Source organism: Lissotriton helveticus, chromosome 5_1 (genome assembly GCF_964261635.1).
Source record: "Lissotriton helveticus chromosome 5_1, aLisHel1.1, whole genome shotgun sequence".
Taxonomy (NCBI): Eukaryota; Metazoa; Chordata; class Amphibia; order Caudata; family Salamandridae; genus Lissotriton; species Lissotriton helveticus.
The window spans coordinates 1,131,494,988-1,131,509,664 of record NC_136065.1 but is presented as its reverse complement, the minus strand read 5'-3'; the positions used below and the strand labels follow the sequence as shown (position 1 = coordinate 1,131,509,664).

General features: G+C 47.1%; 1 protein-coding gene across 11 annotated transcripts in view; it reads right to left on the bottom strand.

Annotated features, from left to right (window-relative positions):
• The window catches only part of ADD3 (adducin 3), a 455,953-nt gene that overhangs the window by 24,317 nt on the left and 416,959 nt on the right, over positions 1 to 14,677 (bottom strand). For 9 of the 11 annotated variants that reach the window (XM_078643745.1, XM_078643750.1, XM_078643751.1 and 6 more), the window contains one exon: positions 13,828 to 13,923. The exons of the other annotated variants lie outside the window; for them this stretch is intronic. In XM_078643745.1, the coding sequence (XP_078499871.1) occupies positions 13,828 to 13,923 (96 nt within the window). The remainder of the gene's footprint in view (positions 1 to 13,827; positions 13,924 to 14,677) is intronic. 11 annotated transcript variants of the gene reach the window in all.

The following is a 14,677-nucleotide window of genomic DNA, read 5'->3' as shown; positions in this document are numbered from 1 at the left end:
AAACAGGTCTATCTCCGGATGACCCCACTGCTGGAAGTACGGGTGGAGGACAGATGGGTGTAACTCCCACTCGTGCATTTGATGGCTGTACCTGCTGAGCAGATCCGCCATCTGATTGTACTTTCCTGGGAGGTGTTCTGCCATGAGGAAAATGTTCCTCTGAATGGCCCACTTCCACATGCTCTGAGCCAGACGAGACAGCTGTGGCGAGTGGGTGCCTCCCTGCTTTTGAATGTAGTACATCGCGGTCATGTTGTCCGTCCGGACTAGCACGACTTTGTTGCACAGATGTACAATGAAGGACTTGAGCGCCATGAAGATTGCCATCAGTTCCAGATAGTTGATGTGCATCTTCTGTTGCTGCGTCGTCCATAGTCCCTGCACTGTGTAAGTGAGCACATGAGCTCCCCATCCCTGGAGAGATGCGTCCGTTGTCAGGACAATCTGCGGCACAGGCTCTTGGAACAGTCGGCCCTTGCAAAGGTTGTGTGGAGTCCACCAATGCAGAGAGTCGTATGCCCGACTGGTAACCAACACTAGGTCTGTCAATTGCCCACGAGCCTGTGTCCACTGATTCGCTAAGCACTCCTGGAGCGGGCGCATATGTAGCCGTGCGTGAGGGACTATGAAGATGCAGGAGGCCATCATGCCTATCAACTGCATGAACACTCTCGCTGGAAGCGAGTGTTGTGGCCTGAACCTTTGGATCAGAGCCTGCATGCTGTCTATCCTGACTTGGTTTGGCTGAGCCATGGCCGTCAGGGTGTTGATCGTCGCACCTAGGAACTGCCGGACATGTGCCGGCTGAAGATGCGATTTTGGGTAGTTCAGGGAGAAACCCAGATCGTGAAGAAGGTGAATTGTAGACGACATGTCTGCGGCGCACTGTTGCTCTGACTTGGCTTGCACGAGCCAGTCGTCTAGGTAGGGGTAGACATGGATGTTCTGCCTCCTGAGGTGCGCCGCTACTGTCGCCAGACACTTGGTGAACACCCTCGGGGCTGTGGTGACTCCGAAGGGTAGGACCTTGAACTGGTAGTGCCTGCCCTGAATAGTGAACCTGAGGTATTTCCTGTGTGACGGGTGTAGTGGAATGTGGAAATAAGCATCCTTGAGATCTAAGGTTGCTAAGAAATCTCCCTGGTTTAGCAATGGAAGAATCTGTTGCAGTGTAAGCATGTGGAAATGTTCTGACAGTATGTACAGGTTGAGGGGACGCAGATCTAGAATGGGTCTGAGAGATCCGTCCTTCTTTGGAATAAGGAAGTACAGGGAATAAACCCCCGTGCCTTCCTCTCCCACCGGCACGAGCTCGATTGCTCCCTTTTGCAGCATCACCACTACTTCCTGCTGCAATAAGAGCAAGTGCTCTGCGGACATAGGCCTTTGCCTTGGCGGGATGTTGGGTGGAGTGGACCTCAACTCTAGGCAATAACCATACTGGACTAGTTGTCGCACCCACCTGTCTGTGGTGATGTTTTTCCAGACGGGCAGGAACTGCTGTAGTCTCCCCCCGACAGGTGTTAGGTGGTCGGGGGGCAGTGACAGAGAGTCACTGTTTGGCTGGAGCAGAGGAGCGGGAGCTGTTGTTTCCTCTGCCGCGACCTCTGTTGCTGTTATTTCTGTAACCTCCCTTGTTCTGTTTTGTGAACGAGGATTGTGCCCCACCTTTAGAGAACTGGGATTGTTGACCCATTTGTCCTCTGGTGACTCCACGTGCACCTGAGCGACGAAAATTGCTGCCACGAAACTGTTGTGACTGCAGGGCCCCCATGGACTTAGCAGTTTCTGTGTCCTTCTTTATCTTCTCTAGGGTGGTGTCAACATCTGGACCAAACAGACTATCAGGATTGACTGGCTGATTAAGGATTGTTGTCTGAATATCCGGTTTAAACCCTGAGATGCGGAGCCACGCTTGTCGTCTCAGCATAACGCTAGTGTTGATAGCTCTAGCAGCTGTGTCCGCAGCGTCAAGTGCACACTTGATGGCTGCGTTTGAGATTAGCTTTCCTTCCTCAATGAGCAGGTGGGTGGCTTCTTGGAACTGTGGAGGCAGGTGTTGTACAATCTGTTCTAGGGTGTTGTAGTGCGCCCTATCGTAACGCGCCAAGAGTGTGTATTGGCGATGCGCCAAAAGTTTGATGCCTGTGCAGCTACTCTTTTGCCCCCTGCCTCTAGCACTTTGGACTCCTTATCCGGGGGAGGAGCTTCACCCGTTGTCTGGGAGTTGGCACGTTTCCTGGCATTGGCGACCACAAGAGAGTCCAGTGGCAATTGTCCCCGGATGTATGCGGGGTCCGCAGGTGCAGGTCTGTACTTTTTTTCAATGCGAGGGTTGACCACCCTCGCTCTTGTAGGCTCCTTAAATATGTCCCCAGCATGCTTGAGGACTCCTTTAAGCATAGGCAGTGTTTTTACTGTCCTTTCTGAGACTGAAAAAGTGTCGAAAAGGAAGTCTTCCTCAACCGGGTCGGCATGCATGTCCACATCATGATTGGCTGCCGCCCTTTCGAGTAGTGCATGAAAACCTGCTGAATCCTCAGTCGGGGATGCACGTGCATTAAAAAGCTGCGGGTCCTGCCCCACACCCTGGGTGTTCTGGTCACCAGTGTCATCATAGGAATCCGGTTGTGCATCAGGTTCATTGATAGGAAAATTGTACTGCTCGTCTTCATCATACCCCTCACCCGCAGAGTGTTCTGGGGAGGGAGTAGGGCTCCGTCTCGGAGGAGGCTGGATTGGTTCCGTGAGGCCTGAGGCGTCAAGGGGCACCCTCTTCTTCTTTAGTGGGATGACATAGGAGTCCACTGGCTCCGAAGTGATTTTCCTCTTATAGAGGGTCAGTTTGCCTGTGTCAGCGTCGATGAAATGCTCTGAATCGTCCTCTGATTCGAGTACCCGACGTGGAAGCGGGGCAGTCGGTGAAGAAATCACCTGTTTCGGTGCCGATTTGGTTGAAAATGCTTTCGGCGCCTCCTTCGGCGGCAAAATAAAGAGAAGTTTCCCAGAGGGCTTCGCTGGAGTGTCCTTTTGCGGCTGCGGCGATGGTATCGGAGCCGACGGGGCAAAGGCCTTCTCCCTGATTCTTTGCAGTGATTCGGCTATGAGGGACGGCTCACTCACAGTTTGTTTCGGCGCTGTCGAGGATGGTCTGATCTTTTCCTCGGATCCGACGTCCTTGTGGGCCTTGTGCGCTTTGGGCGCGGATCCTGTCTTTACCGCCTCCGATTCCTGTGTTCGGGGCGCAGACTTCTTTCCGTGTGCCTGCGTAGCCTCCTTGGAGCCGACTTTGGCGGGCTTGGACGGCGTCGTAGCCGCTGACCCGTGGCGACCATCTTTTTTGGAGGACCCCTCCTCTGGCGTCGGTTTCGATTTTGCAGCATCGGAATCGACGGACTTCTTCGACTTCTGCGGACCGGAGGTCGACGGAGTCGATGGGGTAGCGGGCACCGTCGTTTTCACCGGCACGGCAGCCATCTTAGGGACACTCGAGTCCTTAAGTTTCGGTTTCGTTTTCGGGTCGGCCATTTTAGGTCTTGTCGATCCCGATGGTTTCGGTTTCGAGACAGTCTGCCCAGCAAGTAAGTCCGTGGCCGGGCCCGAAGGCGGGGCTGTGGCTTGCGGCAACGGGTCTTGGGTAAGGCCGACAGGCGATCCCGTGTCCCGGTCGGTATCCTCGTAACCGTCGGGGCAGAGCTCGTCCCCCGAGCTGTCTGCCGCGGCCCCATAAATCTCATCGTCGTCTCCTACCTAGTCGACGTATTCAAGGCCTTGACCCGCGACTCCGTCGTCGTCTCTCGGATCCGCCTCGACCTCCGTCTCGGGTGGGGAGATTTGGAGATGATGACCCTGGTCCTCTTCGTCCTGGTCGCCGAAGATGTTCTCCGGATCCGGGGCCGCTTGTTTAGCTTCCATGCGCACCGCGCGCCGAAGCTTGAGAGTCTTCTTTGAGCGGAACTGTGCACACAACTTGCACTTGCCGTCGTCGTGGTCAGGCGAAAGGCATTTGTTACACACGGGGTGTAGATCGATGTGTGGGTACTTGGACCCACAGAGCGGGCAGTACTTAAACGGGCTCCGCTCCATGTCCGAAAAGTTTTGCAGTCGTGTCGCGATGAGAAGGCCTCAAAGTTCCGAGAGCGAAGAAAACTCCGCTTATTCCGGCTCCAAGAGACGGAAGATTCGAGACCGTGCGCAGACAATACCGACGCAAGAAAATCGAGGCCTTTTGGCCGCTAAAAGTTAGTTTTTCTTGGTTCCGACAGTAAGACGTCGAGACCACATCCGAACCCAATGGCGGAAAAAAACAATCTGGGGATGGAGCCGATGCCCATGCGCACTGTAGTCCAGGGGAGGAGCCACCTATCTCAGGATACTTCGAAGACTCTTCCAGGACAACAATGTGCGATCATCCGAGCCCAACACTAGGCGGCGATCTAATGCTAAGATATGAATTTAGCAGCCCACATGCCTCGAACCTCACACTACCAAGCATGGCCGAAGGAACAGGCATCATCTTCAGTGAGGAAGAAATCGATAGGATACTAGCCGCCATCAACCCCTTTGAGGGACTAAGCAGTAGTTAAGCTGGCTAACTTAAGGAGGACACAGATCAAGGCAGCCCTCCATGGACTACTAATGACAGAGTATCTGAGGGCAAATGCGGCACCACAGGGCCTGATAGTCCGCAACGAGAGCCGTTCATATTTCAACACAACAAATCATTCAAAAAGGATTGGTCACTAATATCGTGGCACTGTACTCGGAACTGGCTGGTCCTGATTATAAAAACAGCAACTCTACTAGCCCAAGAATTAAAAGTTCGACATCCAAAAATTGGAAGTACAACTAAAGAGCTACCAGTCCACTACTGTCTTGAAGAAACGGCTGGAAGAACTCAACCAACATATGAGTGAGTTCAAAATCACCATGAAGCACAGCAAATACAACAAATTAAACAAGCATTTGCAATGCAATAGGTCTCGCATTTACGCATGTTTAAGCTACTGGCATTTCAAATGACACTGCCTTTTATTTATGTTTTAAAAACAAAAACAAAAATAAAAGGCATTGTTATTTGCAACGTCAATAGCTCAAACTCACGTAAATGAGAGACCTATTGCATTGCAAAAGCTTGTTCTGAATGTTCCAGTGATTTATCAATACATTTCTATCTTTGAATTATACATACACTAGGCTTCAGTGAGAAAAAAAAAGTGTGATGTTATCAGGGTTAATGGCATGTGGCGTCACTTCCTGAAATTCGGGTTAAAAAGTCCTATGATGTCACTTTCTGCTACCCCTGGCATTTCGGAGGGCCAGCGCCCATGGGCACACGCTCAAATCGATGGATACAGTGCAGTCTCAAGTCTTGGGCAATGCTGCAAAGTTTCCATGTTGGTGGTGCGCTGCACACTGCAGGGCTCCCGGCAGCACTGCACTATTAGCGCCCTGTGCTCCAACCGCTAGCCTGAGGTCTCTGGTCCTGCTGAACTCTCGGGGTCTGTGCAGCACATCCATAGTTGACTGTTCTTCGCAGTACAGCTGCACGCACATGGACTACGAGTGTGACTTTGTCTCCCTGGCACCGCTGTACCCCAAACCTCAACTGGCTTGCCACGTGACCGTCCTCTCGGGTGACAGGGGTGCCAGGGTCTAAGCCCAGCTTAATGCGGAACCCTCTCCCTCAGACTGAGATAACCTCCTTCCTTTCACATCCATGTTGTAACGAGCCTTTTGCAAGTTCTACCTTACAGCTCTCCTGCACTCGGCCCGGAGCCCGCCCATCCTCAAAACCCTCATTCCAAAGAAAGCAGGCAGGGCTCGATCCCCTGCCACTGACGTCAGAATCGAGGCCATGTGACTCCAGAGCTCCAGCAGCGCAGGCAGGGATGGAGGGGGAGAGAGTGCTCACCTAACATGCGCACACTGACCGGCTCAGACACGCAGTGACAGAGGGGCGCACTGATTCAGTGACACATGCACACACACCGAGGCAGGCATGTAAAGGCGTGAAACTAACTAGGAGGACGGGGGGAGGGAGGGAAAGTGAAAGCGCGCCATGCGCGCGCGGTGTTCAAACACCAGCTCTATGCGGGGACAGGAGATGTGCACGCGTACAGAGTGCCTATTGCCTATCCGTACGCGTGCACATCTCCTGTCCCCCTTCGGCAGAGAAACAGACAACAATAGGTCTCTCCAAGGCGAGCAGCGCATGCGCTGCATCGCTAGGCGAGACGTAAAAAGGGCACAGTTCGCTTCAGCCATTAAAGAGTGTATCCTTACACATGTGACTACTACATAGCCAAGTATACCAATAGTGAGGAGGCCACAGACAGCGATGCATCTGACACTGGATCCAACAATTCGGGCTCGAGTAGAGGGAGCAACCCCAGGAACTACAGAAGGGGATCCCAATATCAAAGGCCTTACAACACAAGACGAAGGGGATGGGACAGCTATCCAGGCCCACATGCCTACGCACCATTCCACAGCAACCAATGGGAGGACCATTTCAACACTAGGCCCCAACACCACAGGAATTCGATTACTATGGACCACCACCTTTTTTAGGGGCACGCCCGGGACCACCAAGAGGATGAAATCGGAGGGGCAATCAGGTCCACTGGGGAACCGAAGTAGAAGAGACACCACGAGTCTCGACGAGTAGCAGGAGGAGACCATCTAACAACCAACCGTCAACCAGCAAGAGAGGCAATTAGTAGTCAATTTGACTAATTACGAACTGACAGAGGCACAAACACGGGTCCTGGAGAAGGGCCTAGGAATCGTACCTACTAACAGAGCTGACAAATTTAAGTTATGCGGGGAAATTAAGGAGTTCATCCGCAGACTAATGTTACGAGCCTTCTTTGAAGGGAAAGGAACAACAGAGATAAACATCTCAGACACAGGACTACGACCAAAATCAACCTTCACCCCCCCAGATTCAGCCTTGCCAGTGGAACTACTAGCCTTTGAGAAAGCTGTAATGGAGGAACTGGGAAAAATGCAGACACAAGGCAATACCACTTTCCAGAACACATCAAGGGATGAGAAAGAAGCGATACAACAGCTATCCTCAAACAGCGACATCGTCATTAAACCGGAGGATAAAAGGCGGAGCAATAGTTATTCAGACAAGTAACAACTATGACTACAAATGCATGAAACACTTAGAAGACCGCAGGAATTATGAAGTCCTACGGGATGACCCAACAGAGTCAATAGACTCAAATAGTGGGGATGGTCGAGGAGGCCACGGCACATGATTGGGTGTCCAAGAATGAGGCCGAATTCCTAGTCCAGAAATCCCCAAGAACACCATACTTCTACACCTTACCAAAGATCCATAAGAATCTGGAACACCCACCTGGACGTCCGATTGGGTCTGGTATTGGTTCTATCCTAGAACCAATATCTAAATTCACTGACGCATTCCTCCGGCCTTTGGCCCAGAAAACTGGGACCTACCTTAGAGACACAAGGGCTGTCCTACAACTTCTCCGAGATATTAACTTCGATCCGGATCAACATCTTCTACTGGGGCTCGATGTGGAGAGTCTATATACAATTCTACCACATGACAAGACTCTGCACATAACTGAAGAAGTCCTATTCACAACACCGTGGGAGTACCACACACCTCAGAATGTGGTTTTGGAGTGTGCATCCCTGGCCCTCAAAAGGAATTTGTTCCTATATGAAGGCACCCTCTATTTACAGAAACATGGGACTAGCATGGGGAGCACCTTCGCTCCCACTGTAGCTGGTCTCTGTGTACACCATCTTAAGACCAACAAGATCTCGCACCCGAATAACCCTTTCATTGATAACATCATAACCTGGAAACGTTACATTGATGACGTCCTGGTGATATGGAGGGGAGACACTCAATCCACCGAAGCCTTTATCATCTGGCTCAATCAACAAAACGCATATCTCAAATTCACCCACACATCTTCAAATAGTAATTTGGTCTTTTTGGATCTAAACCGCTATCCAGATAGTGGTACTCTGAAAACGACCACACCCTTCAAGACCACTGTAAAGAACTGTCTATTACTGTACAATAGTTTCCATCCCCGCCACTTCGGGACAACCTCCCCTACGGACAGTTTCTCCGATTTCGGCAGAACTGTACCGAACTAAAGGATTTCAAAATGCAAGGCTCTGATTTAGAAACCAAATTGCAGAAACAAAACTATCCACAAGGGATCATCAAGAACGGCCTGAAGAGGGTTAGGAATAATAACAGGGATGCACTCCTGGAAGACAGGGTACCAAGAGAAGAAGAGGCGAGACCTGTCTGTGTCACTACTATCAACACCCACTCAAACCAGGTATACAAGATAGTGAACAAACATTGGAGAATTTTGAATTGTAGGAACCTCAATCTACCGAAACCAATGTTTTCATATAAGAGGGGAAGGAATCTGAAAGATCTGCTCGTCCACACCAGACCACGCACAGCATCTACTGAGATCATTATAAACCCTCTCTTACCCCTAGTCCAGGGCCACCACCCATGTGGTAATTGCAGCACACGTCACCTCACCAAGAGGAGCAGATACATCAAATTCAGGAACTGCACGGAGTGGGAACAAAGAAGGTTCACCAACTGCAACAGTAAATACGTGGTGTACATGATCACATGTCCTTGTGGTTTGGAATGCATCGGTATGATATCCAGACTGGTAAAGACCCGCATTGTCAAACACAAAAGCAATGTTCGCTGCAAAAAGAGCACCACTAAAATGGCTACACACTACCTGACCATGGCTCATAGCGTGGCAGAGCTACAATGGACAATCCTTGAACAATTGAATAGCGACAGTGGCCTGTTGGAAAAAGAACAACAATGGGTGTTCAGGCTGGGCACCCACATAATAGGTCTCAATGACGACATACCAGTTGTCCTGAACCCAGTGATAACACTAACTGAACTACCAACTGGGAGGTTCGCCAGGGGCTGCTTTATGAGACAACCTACTGAATCTCTGTGCACTTCAGCCCGGTGATTACACCTCCACGATCAACGTCATGATGGCACCCGTATGGGCGCTCCACGTGCTGACAGGAACCTTGAAATTGGTCCCAATTGGCTTTGTCTTCACCCGAGATTAACCATAATTGCCTCCACTATGTTTTGCCTACCATCCTGGGGAATTACTCCCCCCCAATGACTTATGAGGAACCCTAAGCGGCATCCAAAAAATAAGGTAACTATGGCAATCCTGGCATAAATAGTGGAGTGCAGTACTTAACGATATAATAAAATAATGACACCAAACAGGATGGATCCATCATAAGGGATTAAAAAATAAAACATTTACTCCGTTCTTTTTATATGTAACAGTGGCCACATTGGGATGCAATCGGCATCACAAATAGACCATTTGTATTTTTCAACCTCCGTGAGTACATCGTACTTCCGGCCATGTTCAGTACCACCTGGTTGTACCGTAGAAGTTGGCGCTCTAGCAATCCAATACAGGAAGCACCCCTCCCAATAAATACTTCCGGTGCTTAACCCTGAGTCTGCACCGATCACCCTACACAGGGGAGCACTTGGACATAACGAGTGGGCGTTCTAGTATTTCTCCAGGCGCCACGAGTACAGGAAGCGCTCCTCCTAGAGAACTACTTCCGGGGCGGAACTAACAAGGCAGCACAAGATCTGAGCACAGGGTTTTGGCGGCAAATATGGCAATTAGAGCCACTACAAATAGACACTGCCCCGCGGACTCACTAATCCATGGAGCCGCGGGAGGCGTTACTTTAGCGAGGCACTGTCTGACACTCAGTAAGTATGGCATAGACGCTACGGAGGAATGGGGGCGGACCAGAACCATTTCCTGCGTGATATTGATCACTTTTCTCGTACATCTTTCTCTCCATATACAGAATGGGATTGTAGACACCCTTCCCACCCGTTCTGACGCTCATGGAGCATTGTCTCCTACCAAACTAAGTGTGTATTTCTGTTACTCAATTTCTCTCCACTTAATCAAGCATAACCCCCTCCAGGGTGCAGAGACGTATTCCTCATTGTACCTTAAACTGATGGCCAGCACAAGATAGAGTGTGTGTTTTTTGTTAAATGTTTGTGAGTTATGTTTTGTTACTTTTTATCCACAGGACATTGCACTAATGGTTAATGGTTAGAAAGGATCACTCACTGTATAGATCACTTTTCTTACAGGTTACTATTTCCGTCAGATGCAACATGTGTTCTGCGGGTTTTTAATACTGTGTTTTTCTTTCAGATTAACATAGGGAATACCTACTGGGTATTGTATTTTGTGCACGACTCGTTGCCTCTTCACATAACAGCACTTACCTCCGACACACCGCTTTTAACAGTGCCAGCTCAAGGGAATATTAAAGTTACTAGTCCACAAGAGCCAGGTCCTTTTTAACTACACTTTCACTCACCCCTGACCCTTCTTCTCACCAACTCCTACACCACACATAGTACTGTAGATCAGTGCACCAGCGTAGTCGTAGGTTGTAGCATGCCCTGTCCCGCAGTGGGACAAGAAGACCCCTATGATGAAGCATGACACCAAGGGCCCTTTTGGTGTGTGAGGGGTATTTAAGCGAACACTGAGTGCTTTCAACCAACGTAGGAAAGACGCATAAAAACCTGTGAGAACCCTTTTTTCTCAAAGACACCGATTAAAAGGTGGATCCTTGTGTTTTGTACAGATTACTGTAAAGCTCATCTAGAGCACAAGACTGATCCAGAACTACGTGCCCTAGACAGTGGCCTTGCCAGATTGTCAGTTGCCATTTGGTGATTAATTTCTTGCTTGATGGGAAACAATGGGAAAGAAATTCTCCTTCACATTCAAACCCCAATACAGTCGGGTAGCTTTCTGTACTGGTATCTGCACCAGCTGAAATGGCCCAAGTGCAGATACTGCATCTCTGGTGCCGATCATCACAACAGACTTGAACCATTGGTCTGGTAGTAATCCACAGATCTTGGCAAGCCCTGGAGTTTGGTTAATAGCTTTATTAAGTCTACATTTACATAAAGGATAGTCGCAAGACACTATTGAATCACATGGGATTCGGGTTCTACACCCGCAAGGCATGAGACAGTTCTTATTAGTGACAGTCACTCAGTTATCTGGAAATAAATGTTGGAACAGGTGTTGCAAATTCCATTTTTAAAAACCGACTCCCAAGCACCAGGGGTATTATGAGAATCCTGTCAAAGCACTTAATGCTCAGAAAGAAATGTGTTAACTTTAAAGAGTAGAAACCCACAAAAACAATCAAAGTTCAAACTAATAGAATGAGAACAGGTGATCAAGTATTCAGGAGCACCAAAACGTGTGATTGGAAATGAGAAATGCAGCAGGATTCAACTAGTGTGTCATTTGGTCTGGTAAGTGGATGCAGCCCCAGCGCAACTCTAGGATTTTTTCCTTTGAAGTAGAATGGAATCAGCACTGGTATACCAGACATTTTTCATGCTGTTTTGAGGCACATAGGAGTAATGCATGTCTCAAGGTGTTGGACTCACTTCACGTCGCAACATCCTGACATGAAGACACCTGGCAGGGTTCTGATGTGCCACCATTTACCAGATATTTGCAGCCAGAAAAAAATACTGCTGAAGAAACCGAGAATTCACCAGAACTAACATTACTGAAGGTGCACACTTTTCTACCAATGAACACTATTTCCTCTGTATATAGACTTCGCTGCAATGTCTGACATTTTGGCTGTATGGACGTCCAAATGCAGACGTTTACACTGTCATGAAATATGCTGCTCTACATATCATTCAAAGAACACTCTTGGACTAATATCTGATTTGACAAAATAATGTTAAGCAACTGCATACAGTTTAGATGGTGTGGCCTACTTCAAGATCACAGCAAAGGCATAGGCCTTAGAAAAGCAGTAGTCACTGCTCTGACGCTGATGGAGAGTGCAACAATTCATTAAGGCAGTATTTGTACCTGACAAAATATGGTATGTTTAATCACTGTACCAACTCCTAAAGATCCTACCTCCCTAGGCAATTAACAGCTGTTTGTCCATCTTCTATTCACCAGCGATATAAATGTAAAGAGTCCTTTATGGAAGCAACATATACAGCCAGTCAATCTTCAAAGGATACTGTGATGGAAGGACAACAACTGTACACTGGTTAAAATGAGAATCTAACAAAAAACTACAAACGTATTGTGTTGTTGCACCAACATATGCTTAAGGTGGTAGAGAAAGTGGCTGGGATCAACTCTAACTGGATGCAACTGAGTATCATCTTGGCACCCTCCTGAACTTACTAACTGACAACAAGTGGTCATAAGCAAAACTCCCAGAACAAAACAGCTGTATTGGAGCTCATGACTTCCAGAACACTAAGGCAGACTCAACCCTACATTCTATTCTTCTGAGGCTTGTAAATTTTGTTCCAACATTCAGTAATGTTAACATCTGCTACATATCGCACATGGAAACTGTAGAAGGGTGTTATTTAGTGCTATACATTTAAAAGTTTAATCGATGCAAAGCGGTGTGTGGGGCAGCTCAGCAAAGACTAGCATTATCAAAGTCCTGGAAAGGATTCAGTGACTGGGTATTAGCGTATGCTTGATGGAATATGTGGTCTGTTAGTGCTCTGTGAATGTATGAACATAGCAGACGTCCCATCAATGCCTTAAGAATAAACTATTAGTGCTTGGTGCTGATCAATACAGATTACTGAACTAAATGAATAAATGTAAAATGAAGGCATAATTTAAGAAGCCACAAACGAAAAGTTCTAAAGGACTAAAGTGACTGAGTCTGTGGTCTACGTGTAACCTTGGGACGTAACAAAAGAGCAGAGTGGCTTCAACATATCTTGCAGATACCTTTGTGTAACCTTCTCCTCATAAGTACCTAACTTGCTGTCCTCAAGTTCCTAACCTAGTGCTATGTGCCTGCTACAAATATTGGCATGTGACCATCAGGCATAGTTATGTAACCTATCAAGGTAGCTGAAATGATCTTAGAATGTTTTTGTTTTTTTATAAAGATTTGCATGCATTGTACATTTGCTTTATCTGAATGTGTCACTAAATATTTATGTAACAGTTTGTATGCTTGTGCACAAACCACATACAACTAATGTCTGAACTGAATTCTTGCAGGGATAACAGATTCTTTTACAGGTAACAAAATCAGTATAATACACACAGATGTTCCGCAGGCTAGTCTGGGGTGTGATAGTGTAACCCACATGCCAAATATTGACTAGCCTTGTGTATAACCGGGTAATACATGCAGTACAAGGATAAACAGTTTGAGGTACCCTGAAGGGTTGAAAGTCTCTCACACTAGGTAGAGAGATTATAGCCTAGGGTTATTAAAATGATAAAACCTCAGACAATAGCTCAGGATTCTCTCAAGAGTGCTGCAGAAAGAGCAAAATCCCTTGAATGAAGTCAATAAATATTTTATCATAGAGCAAAATACATTTTCAATTTGTAGCAAATATTGAAAGGATGGGCTCATTCAGTTTGTGTTCAACAAATTTGTAAATAGGCTACAAGGTTTGTGATTAGGCCTTGTTAACTCACTAGATAAAGCTCAAAAGATTTGAATTTTATCACTGGGATACTTACTGTTAACGTGTTGAACTTTTGAAAGAAGTACGTGCATAAAATAACCAATGTTGAAGAATAGGCAAAACATTCTCTGTATATTATCAAAGTAAAATTCAAAGCATTTTGTATTCCAAAATTAATTATTAAAATGAAGTTTTTTCCCGCCACCAGTGAAGTATAAAGTAAAAGGGAAAATGCCAGAAATCCAAAGTACCTTTTGATTTCTCTGGAATATTTTGGGACGACTGGCTTTCAGATTTTATTACAGAGACAGATAAACCTTCATCTGAGATTAATTCTTGCTCAGCATCTGCAGAACAATGGTACCGTTAGAAGCCAAGCACACACACACACTGGAGAAATCATGCAGGAAGATTAGGGGTTTTGGATGTGTAAACAGGTATTGTAACTTTAATATTCAAGTAAATGGCAAAGCGGAGGGAAACATACCTTGAACTGAATTGTAAGCAGCTAGGACTTTAACAGGAGCCATGAATACTTTTTAAAGAAACATTTCATCCTATAATATGTGCAGAGAACACGTAGGGAGGGAGGCAAATGTGCTATACAAAAAGTTAGTCAGCTCAACATGCAGCATTATTGTGAATTAATAACATTCCAAGCACATTTAGAAAATAAGTCTCCATCAAGAAACACTTGTTTCCACTGCTCCCGAATATAAATTTTTACTTTCAAACCAGCCTGTATAACATAAGTTCAACAAAGTACACAAAGTAGTCCCAACTGCACAGGAAAGTTCAGCAGAACTTCAATCCCTTGTTATGATAGGTACTCAAGGATAACCTTTTTCCAAGTAAGGAGCCTTCACAATAAGGTTGTTTTCTTATAAAGCACACAGATGCCTGTCAATCATGTCTGGCATATAAATTTATGAATAAAACGTTTTAGGCTGGGAGAGCCGGAGTTGGCAAAAACCCTAAAGCCCAATAGCCCATAGATTTTATTCTCCCCATTTCGAATATTTAAGTTGTTTAACTTGGAACCAGTGCTTCATTTGTAAATTGGATGGGTCCAAAGTCTATCTTAGGGGCCAGAGCCCGCAC